The sequence below is a fragment of the Syngnathoides biaculeatus genome, chromosome 2 (assembly GCF_019802595.1).
Source record: "Syngnathoides biaculeatus isolate LvHL_M chromosome 2, ASM1980259v1, whole genome shotgun sequence".
NCBI classification, from domain to species: Eukaryota; Metazoa; Chordata; class Actinopteri; order Syngnathiformes; family Syngnathidae; genus Syngnathoides; species Syngnathoides biaculeatus.
In genome coordinates this window covers 16,191,399-16,209,884 of record NC_084641.1, presented here as the reverse complement: position 1 = coordinate 16,209,884, position 18,486 = coordinate 16,191,399, and the positions used below count along the sequence as shown (strand labels likewise).

Below are 18,486 nucleotides of genomic sequence, written 5' to 3'. Positions count from 1 at the left end.
TTGAGCTTTTTTATTAAATATATTAAACTTTTAGTTGACACATATAGATGTTAAAAAAAAAGCTAATATTTTACACGACGATAATTCAAGACAAGTGATAATTCACCTATGAATTTAACTGCTGATCTGAATCCTAGATATCATCCTTCTAGTTCCAATCCTGGCCCAGTGTCAGATGACGCAGTGCGTGTTGATGAGCTGGTGGGCCATCTCAACATTGCCACTGGCTTGGTAGATGAGAGAAAGATTGAAGGCCGCCTCCCTCCTCAGATCCACTTGGTCATCCGGGATACCCTGTTAGTGTGGGCGGAGGAGAGTTCTTGTTAGAATGCATTGGAGACGAGGTCCATTCAAAGGACTGCCCAAAACAAAGTTGCCAACGGTAACTTTTGTACTTTTTAAATGCTGCCAAGCGGGAAATGGGAAAGTACCTCTAGTTTCTGTACCGGTAATAGAAGTGTCTTGTGGTAGTAATGAATGGCTAAATGTGTTAGGCCAATCTGGTGCAATGCTCTACCCAAATTATACATGCTCTCCTGACACTCCCCACGCAGTTCCACATACCACTGGAGGAAGGCGAAACCCTACGAAAAAAAACAAAAAACAAAACATAACTGCATTTTGCAGAAAAACCACACAAGAAGAAAAGTCGTCAAATAAACAGATTCACCCAAACACAGCATACCTGAACAATCAATGTGTGCCTCTTTGCCACAAATTTTTGGGATGCCATGTGGAAAAAGGTGAGGCCTACAAACAAGTTAAGGAGCGCATCATTAGGCTGAGACTGGAAGGCTTGAATGTATTGACCTGGAGAAAAATAAGACAATGTCATATGGCGCTCAGCCCATTTGGATTTGGATGAGAGTTATTCACAGTTGGTGTGTCGTACCCAGGGCGTGTTTAAAGCTGCCTGACACCATGGCATTGTGTCCGCAGAGGACACACAGGGCACGGTTGTCGGGATATTTCAAAAGCAGACGCAGACAGAAGCGATGGTGACGTTGGTGGTGGGAGGATGTCGTCAGCTAAAGGGTACACAGGTGTGAGTGTTCCGCTGTACCTGTGTATATAGCAGTCATTCCCAAACTCCTTTATTGAGCCAACGTATGTATTTTACATTAGAAGTGTTATGGGACACTACCTAACAAAATTGTCACAAAAAGTAGAGGATACGTACCGTATTTTCCGCATTATAAGGCGCACCTCCAATGAATGGCCTATTTAGAAACTTTTTCCATATATAAGGCGCACCGGATTACAAAGTGCATAGAATAGACGCTACAGTAGAGGCTGGGGTTAAGTTATACAACCATTAGATGGAGCTGCACTAAAGGCTCAGTATTAATCCATATATAAGGTGCATCGCATTATAAGGCACACTGTTGGCTTTTGAGAAAATAAAAGGCTTTTAGGTGCACCTTATAGTGCTTAAAATACAGTACTTAAAATAACGGGCTTGTCTCACAAATGTACTTACCCAGTGTAAACTCTGGGCCTGTTTAGTTGAACACTAAGCTTTTGTTGTGTTGTATGAATAACATCAACCTTAATTTTACTTTCTTCCAAATACTTTGGGATACATTGTCAAGATTTCTCATGACAGGCTAATGTGCTATCACACAATGTTTGGGAATCACTGCATTATATGTTGAAAGCAAATTCATACAAAGATTTTGTGTCTGTTTACTTGGTTAAAAATATTCCAAAGCTGGGGCTGATCCACATCGTCCATCAGCATCAATCTGTTAGAAAGGAGTAACCAATAAATGAGAAAAGTGAAACAGAAATGATACAACTAACTCATCACACCTGATGTAGTTGTAGGCCTTGTGGTGGTCACGGTCCAGGATGCTGGCTGAGAGCCCAAGGAACTCAAGCTCCTTCCTCCTGGGCTTGATGTCATAGAAGGAGTAGAACTCCATCGCGGAATCGACCATTAGCTCTGCCTCTCCGTAGCGTTGCACGTCGCACAGTGTGAGCACACAGCTCAGCAGCAGCTGCCACCAGTCCTCTTTGGAAAGAACTTTGGTTTTACCTAATGCAGGCATCAAAATATGACTGGCATTGGCAGGCATGATTTGAGGTTACCATCGTGAATCGCTTTGAATGGTCATGGACCTAAATGTATTTAAGACCTTTTAGTTACCCATGAGAGTTCTAGACTACTTCGACTTGTCAGGTGCGGGCTTATTTAGTGTTTCCACAGCTAAAGAAAATGAAGCAGGATTCTGTTTCAATACTCCTCAACTGTGGAACAAACTTACTGAATACCTGAGATTTTGTCAAACTATCGGTAGATTTAAATCGGACCTAAAAACTATGCTGTCATTTCACAAAGTGAAAATATTACAGCCCCTTGCCTTGAGGTCCGAGTCACCTGAATTCGGAACTTTTCGCTAACAATATATTCAACCAAGTACACAGAAAACTAGAAATACAGGCTGTTGCTCTTTTTTTTTTTTTAATTGGGAGCAGAAATATTAGATATAAGCGCTCTATGGCAGTTTGTGAAGTTGTAAAAAAAAAAAAAAAAAAAATTACTGCCACTCCATCTTATTTAGCCCAACAATGCACAACACCAAAGGCAAGTTTCAAAATAAACATTGCTTAGCTAAAACATCGGCTTATTTTGCACTTGAATAGGTCAAACCAAATTTTTTTTGAAAACCGACAAATTATTTCAAATAAGAAATACAAATCAAACATTTAAAAGGTGAAATAAAAATTAAAGTTCCATTCTGTTATGTAATCATCTTTTTTTTTTATCCTGGCAGTATATAATTGGAAGATTTGCTTTTTCCACATGTGGCAATACACTTAAAACTTGATGGGAATTGGGTCTACTTTAATTGAAAATGGCTGATCCCACTGTGCACATCTTGGCCTCTAAGAGGTAGTGTGATGTGCAATAAGATACACACTTGCAGAAAAGAAGAATGTAGAACTCCAGATTGAAAATCGTTATTATAACTTATTTTTCACAGTTTGAAGAATATATGCATGAGTATTGTTGTACTCCCTTTTTGTATGTGGTCAAAAACTGTTTGAGTACCAATATTAATTATTTTGCACAGTACAAGTGCTAATCTGTGAGGTTGTCAATGGTGTTCTTCATTAGTTAGTTTTGAGCTAGTGATTTTTGTGAACAAAAATGACAAAGTCTGATTTGCACATTCAACAGGTGTGTGTATATATATGTTTTTTTTTTCCAGTGAATGTCAACTGAATTGTCAATAAATGATTTCAAGCAAACAACATTCACTCTTTGGCTTTGCTACGTTATTTGCACCTTAGCACGATGCAATCATAGTAGAACCTTGTTCTGTTGTGATCATGTGGGCTCTGCATGCCGTCCGGACGCTGCTGGAAAAAAGTGCTGCAGCAGAGCATGAAATTAATTAACTGGTTAGAGCCTTGGCCTGAGAGGGTTCAAATCCCGACCACGTCTGTGTGGAGTTTGCATGTTCTCCCGGTGCCTGCCTGGGTTTCCTCCCACACCCCAAAAAACATGCACCATTTGGAGACTCTAAACTGTCCCTTCGTATGAATGTGAGTGCGACTGTTGTCTGTTTCGATGTGCTTTGCGATTGGCTGGCAACCAGTTCAGTTCTGCCCGATGACAGCTGGGATATGCTCCAGCACTCCAGCCACCCTTGTGAGGATGAGGTGCTCAGAAAATGGCTGGATGGGTAAACTGCCAACTTGACAACTAGCTAAAAGAACGTCATTGATACCCTTCATAGGATGTGTAAGCCATGAATGTTCGTAGGTAACAAGACTGGCTTTTCACAGAGTGCTGTTTCCAAGCACATCAATGGAAGGACAATGTGTGGCAGGAGAAGATACACCAGCAAAATACATGACCGTGGGCTTCAGAAAATTATCAAACCAAAGATTCAAGCTTCAATCTAGCAGAGATCAAGAAAGAGTGGAATGAGGCAAGAGTCAGCTTCAAAAACCACCACATTCAGACACCTCCTGGAGATGGACTACAATTCTCAGGTTCCTCGATTCAAGTCACTTCTCACCGGCTCAATTAGGCCTATTTTGAATGCTTGCAGTTTCAAACTATTTTTATTTTTTTATGTGGGGTTCTATTGGTTCCAAGGGAGACAATATACTGGGCATAAATTACATTTCATCAAGGTATGTGTGTATTTCTTTCGGCTTGTCCCGTTGGGGGTCGCCAAGGCGTGTCATCTCAGATGAACACTCATATTTGTTTGGCAGTTTCTACGCTGGATACCATTCCTGACACAACCCCTGTGCATTTTATCCAGATGATTTAAAAATAGATGTGGTGAAAATTCAGACATTACAAAAGTCTATACGTACAAGTGATGTCGAAATATGCCGCTTCCTGGTCCCCGATGTCCGACAACATGTTCTCAACCTTCACCAAGCGCAGATGTTTCTCTCCTGACATGATGACAGAACGCACACACACCTTGGCGCGCTGCATGGCCACCTTGGATGTACGTAAAAACACACCTATTTGTATAAGCTAAAATGTACAGGGGAAAAAAAACTTGAGAACATAAAGGTGCTACACCTTGAGGAGCATAGACATCATAGTGATCATAGCATCCAAGTATTGCTGGATTAGGCCCTGTGTTTTCAACAGTGTGGACCGGTGCAGGAGCAACTTTAGCTCCTGCAGAGAATGACATGAACTTAACATGAGTGCCTCCTTTTGAATAAAAGAGGCCTACAAAAAATGACATGCCTTTTGAGCTGCAGTTGAGTCTTGGGCAAGTGTTTCGTTGTCGTACATGGACTCCAAAGCTTTGAGGGCACACTCTGGCCGACCGAGGTGTTGCTGCAAGGTGGCAAGTGACAAGCGCGCCTCCAGGTGCTGCGGTGCCAACTCCACGACCTTTGTGTAGCTTTCGGCCGCTGCTTTCATTTCACCCAATGCCTTCAGGCACTCTACAGTTGAGTTACAGTTAGCGTGTCGCTTATAATTTAGTGGACATTGAGTTCACAGAACGATATGTAGAATTTAGTTCAAAATTCCCCCACCCATCTCTTAACTGGAACACGCAAGACATAACTCCTATTCTGGACTCCTTACACTGTCCGGTTGCCTACTTTATAATTCATTTTAATATTCAGTTTTTTTTTGTTGTTTTCAAATCTTGAAATTGTTTCATCCCGGTGAACCTATCTTAGCCGCTCCATCCCTACATAACTGCCCGATTTCTCAGGTCAGCTGATCAGCTGTGCCTGGAGGAAACAAAGACTAAGATGAAGCTAAGTGGGGGTAGGGTTTTTTTTTTTTTGTCAATGAGCACAAACTATCGAATGAGCTCTTGGTGCACATTTTACCCTTTGCTACCCATTTAAAAACCCTTCTTGAAACCAAAACTAAAGCAAAGCAAAGCAAACTTATTTGTATAGCACATTTCATACACGAGGTAACTCAACATGCTTTACATGATTAAAGGCATTTAAAAATAAAGAGATAAAAAACATTTAAAACTGGATAAAAACACTAAAAATGACAAACAATATTAAAGAAAAAAAGAAACTAAGAAAATGAAAAAAAAAATGTAAATCAAATAACTATAACGAGAATGTGACGTAGTTCCAGCAGGGTTGTAAAACAACACTCTTCCTTCTGGTCTATCAAATTTTGAATATTTTTCACATTAAAGGGACTAACGTTATGGCTATGGTAAAGACAGTGGTGGAGGGGGGAATTTTTTGTGCCTTAATAAATAGAATTGTCATTTTAAAGGTGCATTTTGTACTTCCTTGGGTTGGTACTGATATTAAAATTGGTTTGATGATTGATTTTAAACATTTGTGTGTGATATTTTTTCACTGCACCGAATGTGAAGTCATTAGATTTCTACCAAATGATGGCAATTGTGAAACCTACCTGCGTGCCTCAGCCAGACGACAGCCAGGTTGTATTTCTCAGATATGACAAGTGCAGACAGCAAAGGTAGAGCAGACAGGTATTCTCCCATCTCTAGGTAGGCTTCACCCACGTCCAGGAATAAATCACCAACCTCCTCTGCACTTTGCACCATCAGTGAGGACACTAGGGCCTGGGATATGGTATGATATATAACCACACAAAAAAAAAAAAGGCTCCAAATGTACCTCATCTTCAAATATGTGATAAATATGTAATCTCTGCTACCTCCAGGGGTGCACTGATGTGCATATGGATAAGGCAGACAATCAACTTTGCCTTGAGGTCCACTGGAATGTTGTCTGGAACCTGAACATCCTTGATTTCAGCTGAAGAAGCACACAGCATAAATCATTTGTGCTTCACCAACATTTGAGAATATTTTGGGCAGTAAGAAAACTGGCTTTCCTGAAAGTAACTTTCTTCTGAATTTCTGTCCTTGGACACTTGCCATTCATTTCATTTTGAGTTAATTAAAGCTTCACTTGCTTCCATTGTATTTTTCACAGTTTTTTCTGAGGATTTTAAACCAGGGAAATGTGAAATGGCATTTTCAAATCCCCTCCAAATTCCTCTAAATAGTCTTGAACTGCATATTTTTAGGAAGACAAGAATAGAAGCTTTGTACAAAGACATATCATCACTGCTTTCCTGTCCATGAGCTTTCCTTTAAAAAATAAATGTTTCTTACATTTGCCCGCTGGTGCCATTTCAGCTGGAGTCCTTGACTTTTCACCCTCGTTCTTCCCTTCATTCTCGCTTGTAATCTCTGATAATTTTGGATCATTGACGGCAGAGTCAGAGTGAGTTTCATCCTGGACCAGAACCACACCCACAAAATGGACCAAGACCTAATGGAGGACATATGAATATGTGTACATTTACGACCAAGCCGAGGCATCTGCCGGTGTTGTAATGTGTACCCGTATACCTGCAAAGCCTTTTCATATTGGTGGTTAGTGATGTGGAGCTCAGCGGCCATGTTGATGATGTCATCGCTGACCAGGTCGGGGTGTCGTGCCAGAGCCTCCTCAATTACACTGAGTGCTGAGGGCAGGTCACCACTTTCATAATAACTCCTAAGCAGTGGTGCATAAGCAGTTCAGACATGCATGCAACAGAAGCGCACACACATACACAAACACCCATAAAACCTGTGCTCATGCTGACCCACTGACTATAATACTGCAATACTTTACAAAAGTGAGCAACTGTCGTGAAATCATCATCTTAGTTTCTTTAAAAGTCATGAGTGATTTAATAAATGAAATGATGAGCTGGCAGGAATGAATCTACACAAATTTACAGCACCTTCTTGGAAAAAAAAAAATCACTTTTGCATTGAAGCATCCATTTGTAACAAAACGGGTTTAGTCTAATGCAGTGATTCCCACCCTTTATTGAGCCAGGGCAGATATCTTACACTTGAAAAATCTCACGGCACACCAGCAAAAAAAAGTGTCACAAAAAGTCATTACGCCAGTCAATTATACACTTTCTAATATCAAATAGAAGAGCATTTATTTGTTCTCTCCGTCTTTATATGCTTGTTTTACTTTTGGTTTCATTGGTGTCGTGTTAAGTTACCTTTTGTGATAAAAATGCATTTGTGCACCCTTCAAAATAAAAGGCTAAAGGCTTAAAACAGGAAATCAAGTTAAAACGTACACATACTGTATTAAACATTTAATGGAATATGACAACTATTTTAATAATGCTATATTGAACTTTTAGCCAAATCATCAATGAAGATAAAGTAAATTGGGTTTGTTACACACATTGCCTTTTAGCTCATTGGTTTGATATTGATAAGAGTTGTAAGGAATCCTGCGTCAATTTCTACGGGCTGCTAAAAAAATGGATTTAAGTGATTTGGAAACCCCTTACTTAAACCACGTAAACTTTTTACACACAGCCCCCTACAAGAACCGGAATCGAAATGAGTAAACCAGGTTCAGGACCAGAATCACTCAAATTCAAAGATGCCGAACCCTATCATATTTTCAAAAAAAAACATCTATCTATTCTTGAGGGGACATCATGTGAAACGGCTCCCTCACAGTGAGAGAAGAGGTGGCATTGAAGAGACTTAAGAGATTGTTTTCAAACTTGCAACACTATTTATATTATTTATTATATTATACTATTTTAATATTGAATCAAAACAAAAATCACAGAGTGTGGGAACAGATCAATACTATGAAGACTTAAAAAATATATATAAAATTGACCATATTTGGACATACATGGTTTCTACACAACAGGGATGAATTAACTACATATTTCTTAGGGAAACTGAGTTGAAAAAGAAAACATTTTTCGTGGTTAGCCAGTGGCCATGTATCCCATTAGAATATTTTTTTTTTTTTTCTGAAAAGTAACATTTCCCCATTTAAAAAGAAAACTATTACAACTTATTTTGGTAAATGCCAAAATCGGCAAACAAACAAAACTAAAAAATAGTAAGCCTTGTGGTGTCATCACCGTTGTTCTACACCGTTTTCCAGTTTGTTTGGTTGTTGTTGTCAATGTGATCATGTCAGGGTGAGTTTTATACTTGGCCATGTCCTTGGACAGCTGCATGAAGTGTTCGGCCTCATCCATTGGCAGCAGAGACAGAATTCGCCGGTAGCCATCCATGCACTGCTTGTGCTCCCCCAGACGCATGAGGAGGCTGCAGCGGTCCCACAGGTAGCGTACGTTGGTGGGAGCATACTTGACGGCTGTAATATTGGAGTGGTTAAGTTAGAGCACTTTTAACAAAAGAATGCAATTTCATTCCATTTCATTCCACCACTGTTTGCCAACCTTTGAGCTAAGGCATATTATTTTACAATAGCAAAATCACATGGTACAACCCCCCAAAAAAATCTTGCGGGAAGCATATTGAAATTATGATCTGGGTTGCCATCAAGACAGCTTGACATGACAACCGAAGTGGGATTAGGAGCTCATGCATTGAAGAAGAAGCGAGGTAGCTAGCTGGGAGAAATCATCTGTAACGCAGGAGGACACAATGACCATCGACACTTCAAATGTACATCACCGTAATAAATGTGCATTTTTCAATTTGAGTCTGAGTTTATCGCCACCAGCGGCTGTATGGCGGATTAAAGGGTTTTATGATGCGAGGGAAAAACTTCAACATTAACGAACGTTCACACATGACAACAAGCGCATGCACTTTATCTTTTGTCAGGAAGGAATTTTGAGTTTTGACGCAGACAATTTTGAGTCACCAGCGTGGCGAATGTGGGCAATATTGGCCACATCCTGTTAATTACACATTGGTGAGGTGGCAAATGGGTAGCATGAACCCTGATAATGAGAATCCCAACTTTCCTCACAAATGGAATCCACTATGCATCATTTGCAGAATAGTCAAAAAAACATCCATCCATTTTCCAAGCCGCTTAACCTCAAATACATAAATACATGAAATAGTATGGGCAGTACCAGTAACTTTTCATTGCTCAGTGACTCTCTGTGCTATGTCTTTATGTTCTTATGACTCAAGAGTATTTTCTATTAAATGTCTGTTGTCATAATAGCTAAGGAGGCTCCAACTACCGGAGACAAAATCCTTTTGTGTGTGTGTTTTTTAATGAGCTTGGCAAATAAAGATAATTCTGAACAAATTCATTATTTGCATTAAAATGGTTCTGGACTAATTAAGTGAAAGTTGAAAATTTCTTGACGCATACCTGATGATCTTCCACAGCACAGTGGATAGGAATCACTGATTTCACTGTCATATTGCAATGATGTCAGTCCATTTATGTAGCGACAATTATCTTCATTCAATGAGCAAAGCCCCATTGGGGTTTACTGATACAAATTACGTAGAGGGCCACAGCGAACTGCTAGGCGCAAACATTGCTCAACAGTGACTCTTAGCATTGTATAAAAAACTAAAAGAAAAACAAAATATAGAGGTGGAAAAATGTCAGGCAGACCTTTGTTGTAGCAAACTAGAGCTTGCCGGACATTGTCCTGCTCCAGTGAGATCTCAGCTAGCCTTATCCACTCCTCACAGTCTGAGGGGTTTAGGTGGGCGGCGATCAGACTGAATTGCAGAGATTTTTCCATTTTGCCTTCGTCCTCGTAGATCATCGCCAGTGTGGAGAAAGGATCGTAGGCCAGCGGCGCTACAAGGGCCAGGAGAGGCGATAATGTGATCATAACAGGGAATGCAACTGTGCATGAACATGTCATACCTTGTCGTATGATCTCCATACACATTGCGATGGCATCATCTTTCTCTCCTCTGGCGTAGCGAATGTTCGCCTCACCCATCAAGCCTCTGAGTGCCCGGGGAAGTTTGCTGCGGCTGCGCCGTTCCTGGAACCATACAGGGAGGCAGTGGCTGAATGGTGCACTGTCACTGAACTACGATACTGTTGAAATAATGTTTGGTTTTAAAAAAAAAAAAAAAAAAAAAAAAAAAAAACACTACTCCTCATTTGCAACAACATAATGATGAATAAATGGGATTATTTCCCACGACTTGGAATTACCATTATTTGCACCGAAACAACGGAGAAAATTTGCAATAGTTCTTCGTGGATTTTTTAAGTCCAAATATTGTCGTCCGGGCCACTTGAGATCTAATCAGTGTGTCCTTCATTATGCTTTGCATAGTGTAATTAGCACTAGTGCTCGCAAAAGTTTGGCTCACCCATGTCAGATGACCACCACCAGAAAAAAAGTAGATACATGGCACACTGTCAGAGTCTTCAGAAAGAAATTTATCAATCAAGACTTAAGTCCTGTTTTAATTTAAAATAATCGTAAATATATTGTGTTTAGTAATGGTAGCACTGTGAGCTCATGCTAGAATCAGACTACAAGACAAATCTTGTCTTTGATGATTGCACTATGTCAGACTACTGGTTTAAAATATTGTTGTATCTCGGTGAGACAGTCCCAACACTAAACAATCCCTGGGTTTTATCTTGTCAAATCAAAAACCCTCGGGGAGCTATGACTAAAAAAATTGTTCCTGGTCAGTGTGACCGGATACATCCATTACTGTGGAAACAAGTTGTCAGACAATGCATCTCTGCTGCCATGTTGGAACAAAAAAAAGTAAGTAAAGTAAGTTTCTTTCGGCTTGTCCCTTTCGGGGTCGCCACAGCGTGTCATCTCAGATGAAAAGGAGAAAAAAAAAAAAAAAAACATGCTCAGGGGATGAGGTTTCAGGTTATCCATTCAAGGATTGCTTGAGATATGTTCACAAACTTGATACGATACGGGTCGCAAGGAGGCAAAATGAATTTTGCAACCCAACTTACCTTCATCATTTTCTTGTTTTCACGGTTTAGCTCCATCTCGAGTGCGAGCACGTCTCCAACTGTCATGTCCTCACTTTCCTTGCCTTCACTTTCATACCTTCTTCTCCTCTTCTTCGGCTTCTTATCCTTCACTTTCAACTTCAAGTCTTCCTCCTTGTCATCATCCTCTTCCTCTACATCCTCTTCTACAGCAAAATCCTCATCATTCTTGTCATCAATGTAGCCCAAACTGTCATTGTCGTCATCTGATAATATCTGGTCGGTAGATTCGCCCAGCATTGAGGCGAAGACTTGCTGAACTCCAGGGCTGACTCCTTCCTCTTGGAGGTGTGAGGGGGGAAAAATGTCAACAGTAATTATGTTTACACTATGTGCTGAAACTGTTCAAACTCTTTTGGTTAAGAAGACACTTAAAGACAGAACAAACATTTGCAATGTGCTTGATGTGTCAACTTGAAAAAAAAAATTCTTGACTTTCAACTGCAGCATTCCTATAATAACTCGTGGGGGGCCAAACTGATTTCATTTACGTGTTGCCCATTCTTGTCTGATCAATAATAAAATGTGATTAAACAGATACACGACTGTAGTTTGCCTTCACAGTTATCATTCCATTTATATTATTTTGAGGCTGATTTTCCTTAAAGTAACAGAAGGGGTGGTTGAAGATGTCTTCTGACTGTTGTCATAGACTAACATCATCTAGCCATCCAGTTAAAAAGGACTTTTATAGACGTTTCTCCAATTTTTTTTTAACCAGGTATGTTTTTCCTCTATCCATATACTGGCTTAAAATGTATGTAGGATTAATTTAATTCCTTTTGTGTCCAAACAGAATTCCCAAAATAGGTTTCATCCATCCATCAAATTTTCAAACCACATATCCCAACAAGAGTCGGGGGGAGTGCGTGAGCCTATCCCAGCCATCTTTGGGCAGGAGGTGGTGTACACCCAAACTGGTTGCCAGCAAATCACAGGGCACCTAGAGACCAACAACCACCTGCACTCACAATCACACCTAAGGGCAATTTGGAGTCTCCAATTAACATCTCTTGAGAAATAATGTAAGTTAATGCTGGGCTTTGTTTTTTTTAATCAAATGGTCTGACACAGAGACAAATACAACGAGACAGGAAAGCTAGAGTAATTTAACAATACTTCCAATGAGAACATCACAATTAATTGAATTGAATTATGATCAAAATTTGTAACATTTGGGTTTGTAGAGTCTCGTGATTATCCTTATCATCTGAGCTTTTTAAATTTAAAATGCGGGCTCTCGTGCATATAACGCACTTGCTCAGCCAGTAGTCATCAAACAAGCTCCCACGAAGCTACCTGAATAACAAGGAAGTGCAGCCTGCAGAGGTAGCCTCAGTCATTCAGTAGACTGATAACAGCGAGTCACATCAAGAAAGTACAACAATGAGAATCACTGCTACTTGTGTAATTTCTCAAGTATAATGCTTCCTGAAGTATGATGCCCACCCCAGAAGTTGACCTAAAAAATAAAAACATTTAAAAATTAAAAAAAAACAGGAAAACACTTCTAAGCAATGTACAATGCGCACCACCAATTTGCCACGAACCATATGCTCAGAATATTAGGAATGATCTGTATTTATACTGTATTTAGTAAGGTTTGTATTTGTATTGTTTTTAAAAAAACTGTCCGTACAACAATCATTAATAATAATCATTGTGCATGTGCTGATGCAATGGTAATATACATCTCGGGACAGGTCACAGGACACGCTTGTCCTGGTCCCTCTAATTGTCAGAACAGAATCCCTCAACCAACTAAAATAATTGCTTACTGATGTCACAACATTTTAATACTGTTGATAACACATATTACAGTCATAAAAATATTAACTATTTAACAGTTTATTAAACATTAAATATTTGTCCATAAAACGTTTGTGCATAGCGCAGTTAAACCACTACTTAACACACCCTCGGCCAAGCCTTCAAAAGAAGCATTTGACTCATCTACAATCCGAAAAAGATCCATAGCGGCTACCTTTGGTGCATCGCTGTGAAACTCATCATTGATGACTTGAAACTTTTTTTTTTTTTTAAAAATCCAAAGATTTTGGGTTGCGTAGTGCAACCACTTCCCCTCCGTTTGGCTCCAATCTGTAGCATCTTTCACTATGACGTCAGGCGGCTATCAAAACAACGTAAGATCAAACTATGTAGAAACGAGTGTAATGGGCACATTTTTAAAAAAGCGAGCATTTCAATTGCGTGCGCTCTCCTGTTTTTTTTTTTTTTTTTTTTATGTGCTCATGACGCTCGAATTACTTAGTTTGAGCTCACGTTGTTTTGATACCCACCTGAATCCATTGAGGTGAGCTATCGTTGTTTTGGACTGCGGCGTGACTTCCGGGTTGGCAGCATCATCACCACGAGTGATGACATTTCTTTTAAAAGCAGCTGCGTAACTAGCCGTTGTAGTCGACATTTTTTTGTTCGTTTAAGTTTAAACAAACTCATGGGCAGTCGTTTCTGATCTTTGTTGCAGTAGCAACAAGCCTACTACGCTAACAATCTTAACTTTTTGTAAATATTATGGGAAAAATATCCCCATTATTTTCGAGAAATTACGGTAATTACAAGGACAGATAAAGCAAGAAAGCTGTGCGTCTACAATTCACCATTTTTAACCAGGTTAGTTGTAGAGGTGCAAGGCTGTGACGCCTCCTCGGTTTTAACTGACGCTTCTGCCTCCTGAAAGAGATAAACAAAAATTCATGAACTGCTACAATAATGTAACACGTGAAAATAAGAATGCACAACATGGCTCTAAAGACATTTTCTACATCTTTGCAAAAAATACAGTAAATTCAGTAATTGGTATTGAAGAAATTTCTCGATGGAATTATGATGGGCAACTAGTTAGCACATCCTCTTCACAATTCTGAGGACCCGGGTTCAAATCCGCCCTCGTTAGTGTAACTTTTACATGCTTTCTCGGTGTCTACATGGGTTTTCTCCAGTGCCTTTGGTTTCCTCCCACACCCCGAAAACAGTTATGGTAGGTTAATTGAAGACTCTAAATTTCCCTGTAGGTGTAAATGTGAGTGTGAATGGTTGTTTCCTTTTTTTTTTTTGTTTTTTTTTTAAAAAAGATTACATCCTTAGTTTTTTTTTCCTCTTGTCAGAATAGAATCCATTTTCCATTCACTACCCCACTCATGGACTAAATGGGTGCAAATTATCAACATTAATTTTTACAGTTTTTCCATTGATGGTTGCATATTTCTGTGATACATCTTTGCAGTAAAGCTACAATATTTGATCACTTACTATTAAAGTATACACTGCAATACATGTTCACATCATTTGAGTTTTCCTACTTACTTATCTTATGAAAAAAAAATAAATATCATACATTGCTTACAAACTGCTTAAAAATGGCCAACATGAATTTGTCATGTTCGTTTCACACATTCCACAGCACCGCACAACTCTTGCATGGATTTGCATCAAGTATTAGATAATACACGCATTTTTTATGTTCTAGCGTTTCCTTGCATAACAATTAATGCTAAATGTGTGTTAATGTTAGCCCTGTTCACCTTTTAGTGGGAGCCAAAACAAATGTGCTGTGACCACAGACAGTCCTCGAGACGATTTCAAGCTTCCTATTGAACACTATAGTCTGTCTTATTAAAAACAACAAAATAAATATAATGAAAAACAAAAGACTGATGTGATGTAGGCCTAGAGTTAAGATTTTTTTTTAAATGCATTTTAGTTGATACGGCTCACATTTAGACTAATCGTTGTTGCTCCTGTACAAAATGGTATTTGAAATATGTTCTTTGTTGTGTTTATTGTATCACCTGAGGAAATGTAATAACAAATTATTGGATTATATATATTTTATTTATTTTTGCAGTTACCTGTCAAAACGGGTCGAATTTCACCCAACCAACCGTAAAACTTTCATTTGTTTTGCAAGCAGCTAAATCGGGACAAACGTACCTTGGCTTTCCTCTCATCTCTCCTCCTGTCAAACTCCTCAAATGTTATCCTCCCCTCCAGATAATCGATGAGCTCGGCACTGAAGCCTGACATTTTGGCTGCTATTTGACAGTCAAATCAAACAACCGCGTAGGAGTAAACACATTGCTATATGACCAGCGTACGGTACGTGAACGGGCATCGACGATTTTGAAGAGCCTGTTTAAGTTTTCTGATTGCTTCCGGGAGCATTTAAGACACGTGACGATAAACGTTCCGGGTTGAATCTGTCAAACGCTGCACAATTATAACAGGGACATCTGGCGGTAGTAAATGGTAATGTATGAAAAGCGAAAGTGAGTCGTTACGACGCAGACCAAAAGCGACGACGCGTTGGATTATGTTCGCAAATCGAACTGCGTCGTCTTCTTCCACTGAGCGCAGGAGTCCAACGTTTCCAAACCAAAATTGAGCCAAGGCACACATTTTATTTTCCATTTGAACAATCCCATTGCACACCAACAAAACAGAAATGTCCAAAAGGGGATACAGATTTTACTGTCACCGTATGTCAAAGATAAATTTAATGTGGTAAATAAACCAAGTAAAATTGGATGATTTAAAATGACTGACATCTCTGTCTGTGAATCACTTTACTAATCTCCACTAAAGCAATAAAGTCATAAACGGTAATTATTCGATTATGTTTGATATTACAGGTTGTCAGAGAAGTTAGTACATGCACGGCATTATTAATACATGCATCACATTTAAAAATAGATATATGTATATATCTTTTCATGGGACATCATTGAACAAATGACCGTTGAATTGCTACAATGAGATCAATGTACAATTTTTATCAGTACAAATTTACTGTACTCACAAAATAATCTAAACCAGCGTTTATAAAACTTTTGACACCAAATACCACACCTTTGCAAAACTCTCAACGCTCCAAGTCCTACACTATTAAGGCCAACATGAAAATACAGTTATGAAGTCAGCCTAAGTCTCCATGTCTTCATCAAACCATTTGGCATTGTTGGCCATAAAAATGCAGCTCGGTTTCAGGGTGTTGGCAAAATTGTATTTTACCTTGGCCCACCTTTATGTAGAGCAACATTTTCTTTTTTCTTCAGAACTTCCGAGTTTATTGCCATCCATCAGGTTACATTTATGGAAGTATACATTGCGCTGACAATGACTGCAAGGGGGATGCTGAGTGTGAATGTTTTGAGTTATTAAGGGGACTGACTGGACATTAACACTATTATACAAACTGACTACATCATTGCAGTGATGATTTTTCAATTTGTCAGATCAGATATAAAATGTTAAAAAATCTTAGTGAGGTATTGACTTTTGTGACTTAAGTAAAGGAAAACACTTTAGCACAGTGGTAACAGCTATAAATTAATGTATGAACAGCTACATTGAAATGAATCAAAAATTAAAAATACTTTAAGCCTTTCTGAAGCATATTTTAAGACAAGTGTACCAGAATAAAAGAAAAAGTCAAATCAATGTAACTGCCTGCTTTATTGATGTACAGTAAAGCATTTTTATGATACAGTAGTAGTAAGGCATATATTTGGTGGCAAACGATGTGCTGTGAAATACTCCGTTGCAAGAACGACACACACACACACAAATGTTAGAAATGAGAAACTAATTCAGTGTCTTGATCAAAACCAAAATGACGCTGGGTCATGCAGCTGAGTGTGTATGTGTGCGTATCACTCATCAGTTACAGATGGATTTCATTTTGCTACCCACGCATGCTTATTAATAACCCCACCTCATCAAAACAAAATAGAATACAAACACTATTCAAATGAATACACAGAAAGTCACTAGGTCTGTCCCAGATGTAACAGTAGTAGTAGCTGTTAAGCCGCAAATTGTCTCGACAGAAAAGACAAATGTAGTGAATTCATTCAAAATTTCAAACTCCATCGAAGGAGTCGGCTACAGTAGAGCAATCACCTCCGTACGTGATGTGACACATGAGGTCAAGTAGACTTTGCATTTCAAAACTTAAATAACTTGCAATAAATTGGAGTCAATTTAAAGTTAGCAGCCTACATGAAAAAAAAAATCTTACAGTACTTAAAACAAAGAAATTGAACTGCAAAAACAAAAAAGCCAGTGTGCACTTGGTAACGAGCAAGTTATGACTAAATTTGAAGGTCACATGTGCCAGTGTAAGAAGAACATGTTCTTTTTCCTTTTACAATCCCCAACAAACATTGACACAAATGAACTCAACGTGGCGGTTTGAAAGAACTTCAAAAAGCCTGAACACTTTCAGCGAAGCTATAATGCAATTAATCTTTGGCCGGCCATCATAAATCCCAGCACTCTACTCAAACCAAAAGCCAAAATAAAAATAGAAGGGAGTTTTGAAAACTGAAATCCCATACAATGTATTCTCCATGACATGCATGTTTCCCTTTTTCCAGTGTCAGTTATTGGATATGGATATTAAACATTGAGAAGCCTAAAGAAGATGGATGGAGACAAAAGGGGGAAAAAAAAAGTGAGTACTGGACTGCATTGGGGCCACCAATACACACAACGTACTGTAAAGTTCCAGGATGCCTGCATTACCTTAACAGTATTGTACGTTGTAATATAAAGAGGTTTTCCTCATAGTAAACATCCGTATTATGACAATCATTCTCTTTTTTTTAATACAAATGTCTGAAATGCTATATTTTCCGGTTACAAAGCGATGCAAACAAACAGTATTACCACGCGAAACACACTTATTTGAATCTTTCTTTGTAGCCCCCCCAACCCCACCAAAATTATTTTTAATACAATTGCATAGAAGTTAAAAAACAAATCAAAAGAACCTTTTATCCCACAATAAAACAACTTCAGGACGTTTAAGAAACTACTGAAATCTACTTTTTCAAAATTTGAAGTCGTCATTGCTGGAATTACAATCATTCACAAAAATAGATATTTTTATATTCTGTTTGTAAAGTCTATCTCCAATTCAGAGCTATTGACTACGAAATGAGAAGAGGTGGGTGCATGGGGCTTGGGGGTACATTGTCAGATGGGTGGGGCCTCGATGGCGCATGGCTCATCCGTCATGACGTTGACCAGGGACTCCATAGCACGCCCCAGATCGTCGGCCATGTGGAACAAACTTCCAATGCTTGGACCTGCAAGGCAAGTGGTGGAAAACACACTCGTTCAAACAAAGTCAGCAATAACGATTTATTTGTGTGATACAGCTGCAAATGAGTATTTGAACACCTGAGAAAACCAATGTGAATA

The 18,486-nt window shown here is 39.0% G+C and overlaps 2 protein-coding genes across 12 annotated transcripts in view; both read right to left on the bottom strand.

Moving 5' to 3' along the window:
- On the bottom strand, positions 1 to 15,440 carry gtf3c3 (general transcription factor IIIC, polypeptide 3). Of its 2 annotated transcripts, XM_061836889.1 has the most exons (19): positions 15,214 to 15,440; positions 13,881 to 13,953; positions 11,221 to 11,540; positions 10,144 to 10,267; positions 9,883 to 10,074; positions 8,484 to 8,649; positions 6,858 to 7,005; positions 6,618 to 6,777; positions 6,155 to 6,255; positions 5,888 to 6,059; positions 4,730 to 4,932; positions 4,556 to 4,657; positions 4,339 to 4,471; positions 1,813 to 2,038; positions 1,691 to 1,745; positions 893 to 1,028; positions 686 to 810; positions 432 to 584; positions 1 to 294 (listed from the first exon to the last, which is right to left on the bottom strand). In XM_061836889.1, the coding sequence occupies exons 1-19, from the start codon at positions 15,304 to 15,306 to the stop codon at positions 172 to 174; spliced, it is 2,805 nt and encodes a 934-aa protein (XP_061692873.1). In that variant the 5' UTR covers positions 15,307 to 15,440; the 3' UTR covers positions 1 to 171. The 2 variants fall into 2 exon arrangements, with proteins under 2 accessions (XP_061692873.1, XP_061692882.1); XM_061836898.1 differs by lacking the exons at positions 1 to 294; positions 432 to 584; positions 686 to 810 and having other exon boundaries at positions 960 to 1,063.
- Positions 15,441 to 16,715: 1,275 nt separating this feature from the next.
- The window catches only part of dmd (dystrophin), a 163,669-nt gene continuing 161,898 nt past the window's right edge, over positions 16,716 to 18,486 (bottom strand). For all 10 annotated transcript variants that reach the window (XM_061836804.1, XM_061836826.1, XM_061836843.1 and 7 more), the window contains one exon: positions 16,716 to 18,371. In XM_061836804.1, coding sequence (XP_061692788.1) covers positions 18,259 to 18,371 — 113 coding nt within the window. In that variant the 3' untranslated portion in view covers positions 16,716 to 18,258. The remainder of the gene's footprint in view (positions 18,372 to 18,486) is intronic.

Excerpts from the sequence above, each read along its gene's own strand:
- gtf3c3 (XM_061836889.1), bottom strand. The coding sequence starts at position 15,306 with ATGTCAGGCTTCAGTGCCGAGCTCATCGATTATCTGGAGGGGAGGATA. Across the intron at positions 8,650-9,882 it reads TCTAGTTTGCTACAACAAAG|CCGTCAAGTATGCTCCCACC; the intron begins GTCTGCCTGACA and ends CCAATATTACAG. Across the intron at positions 6,060-6,154 it reads ACATCAGTGCACCCCTGGAG|GCCCTAGTGTCCTCACTGAT; the intron begins GTAGCAGAGATT and ends ACCATATCCCAG.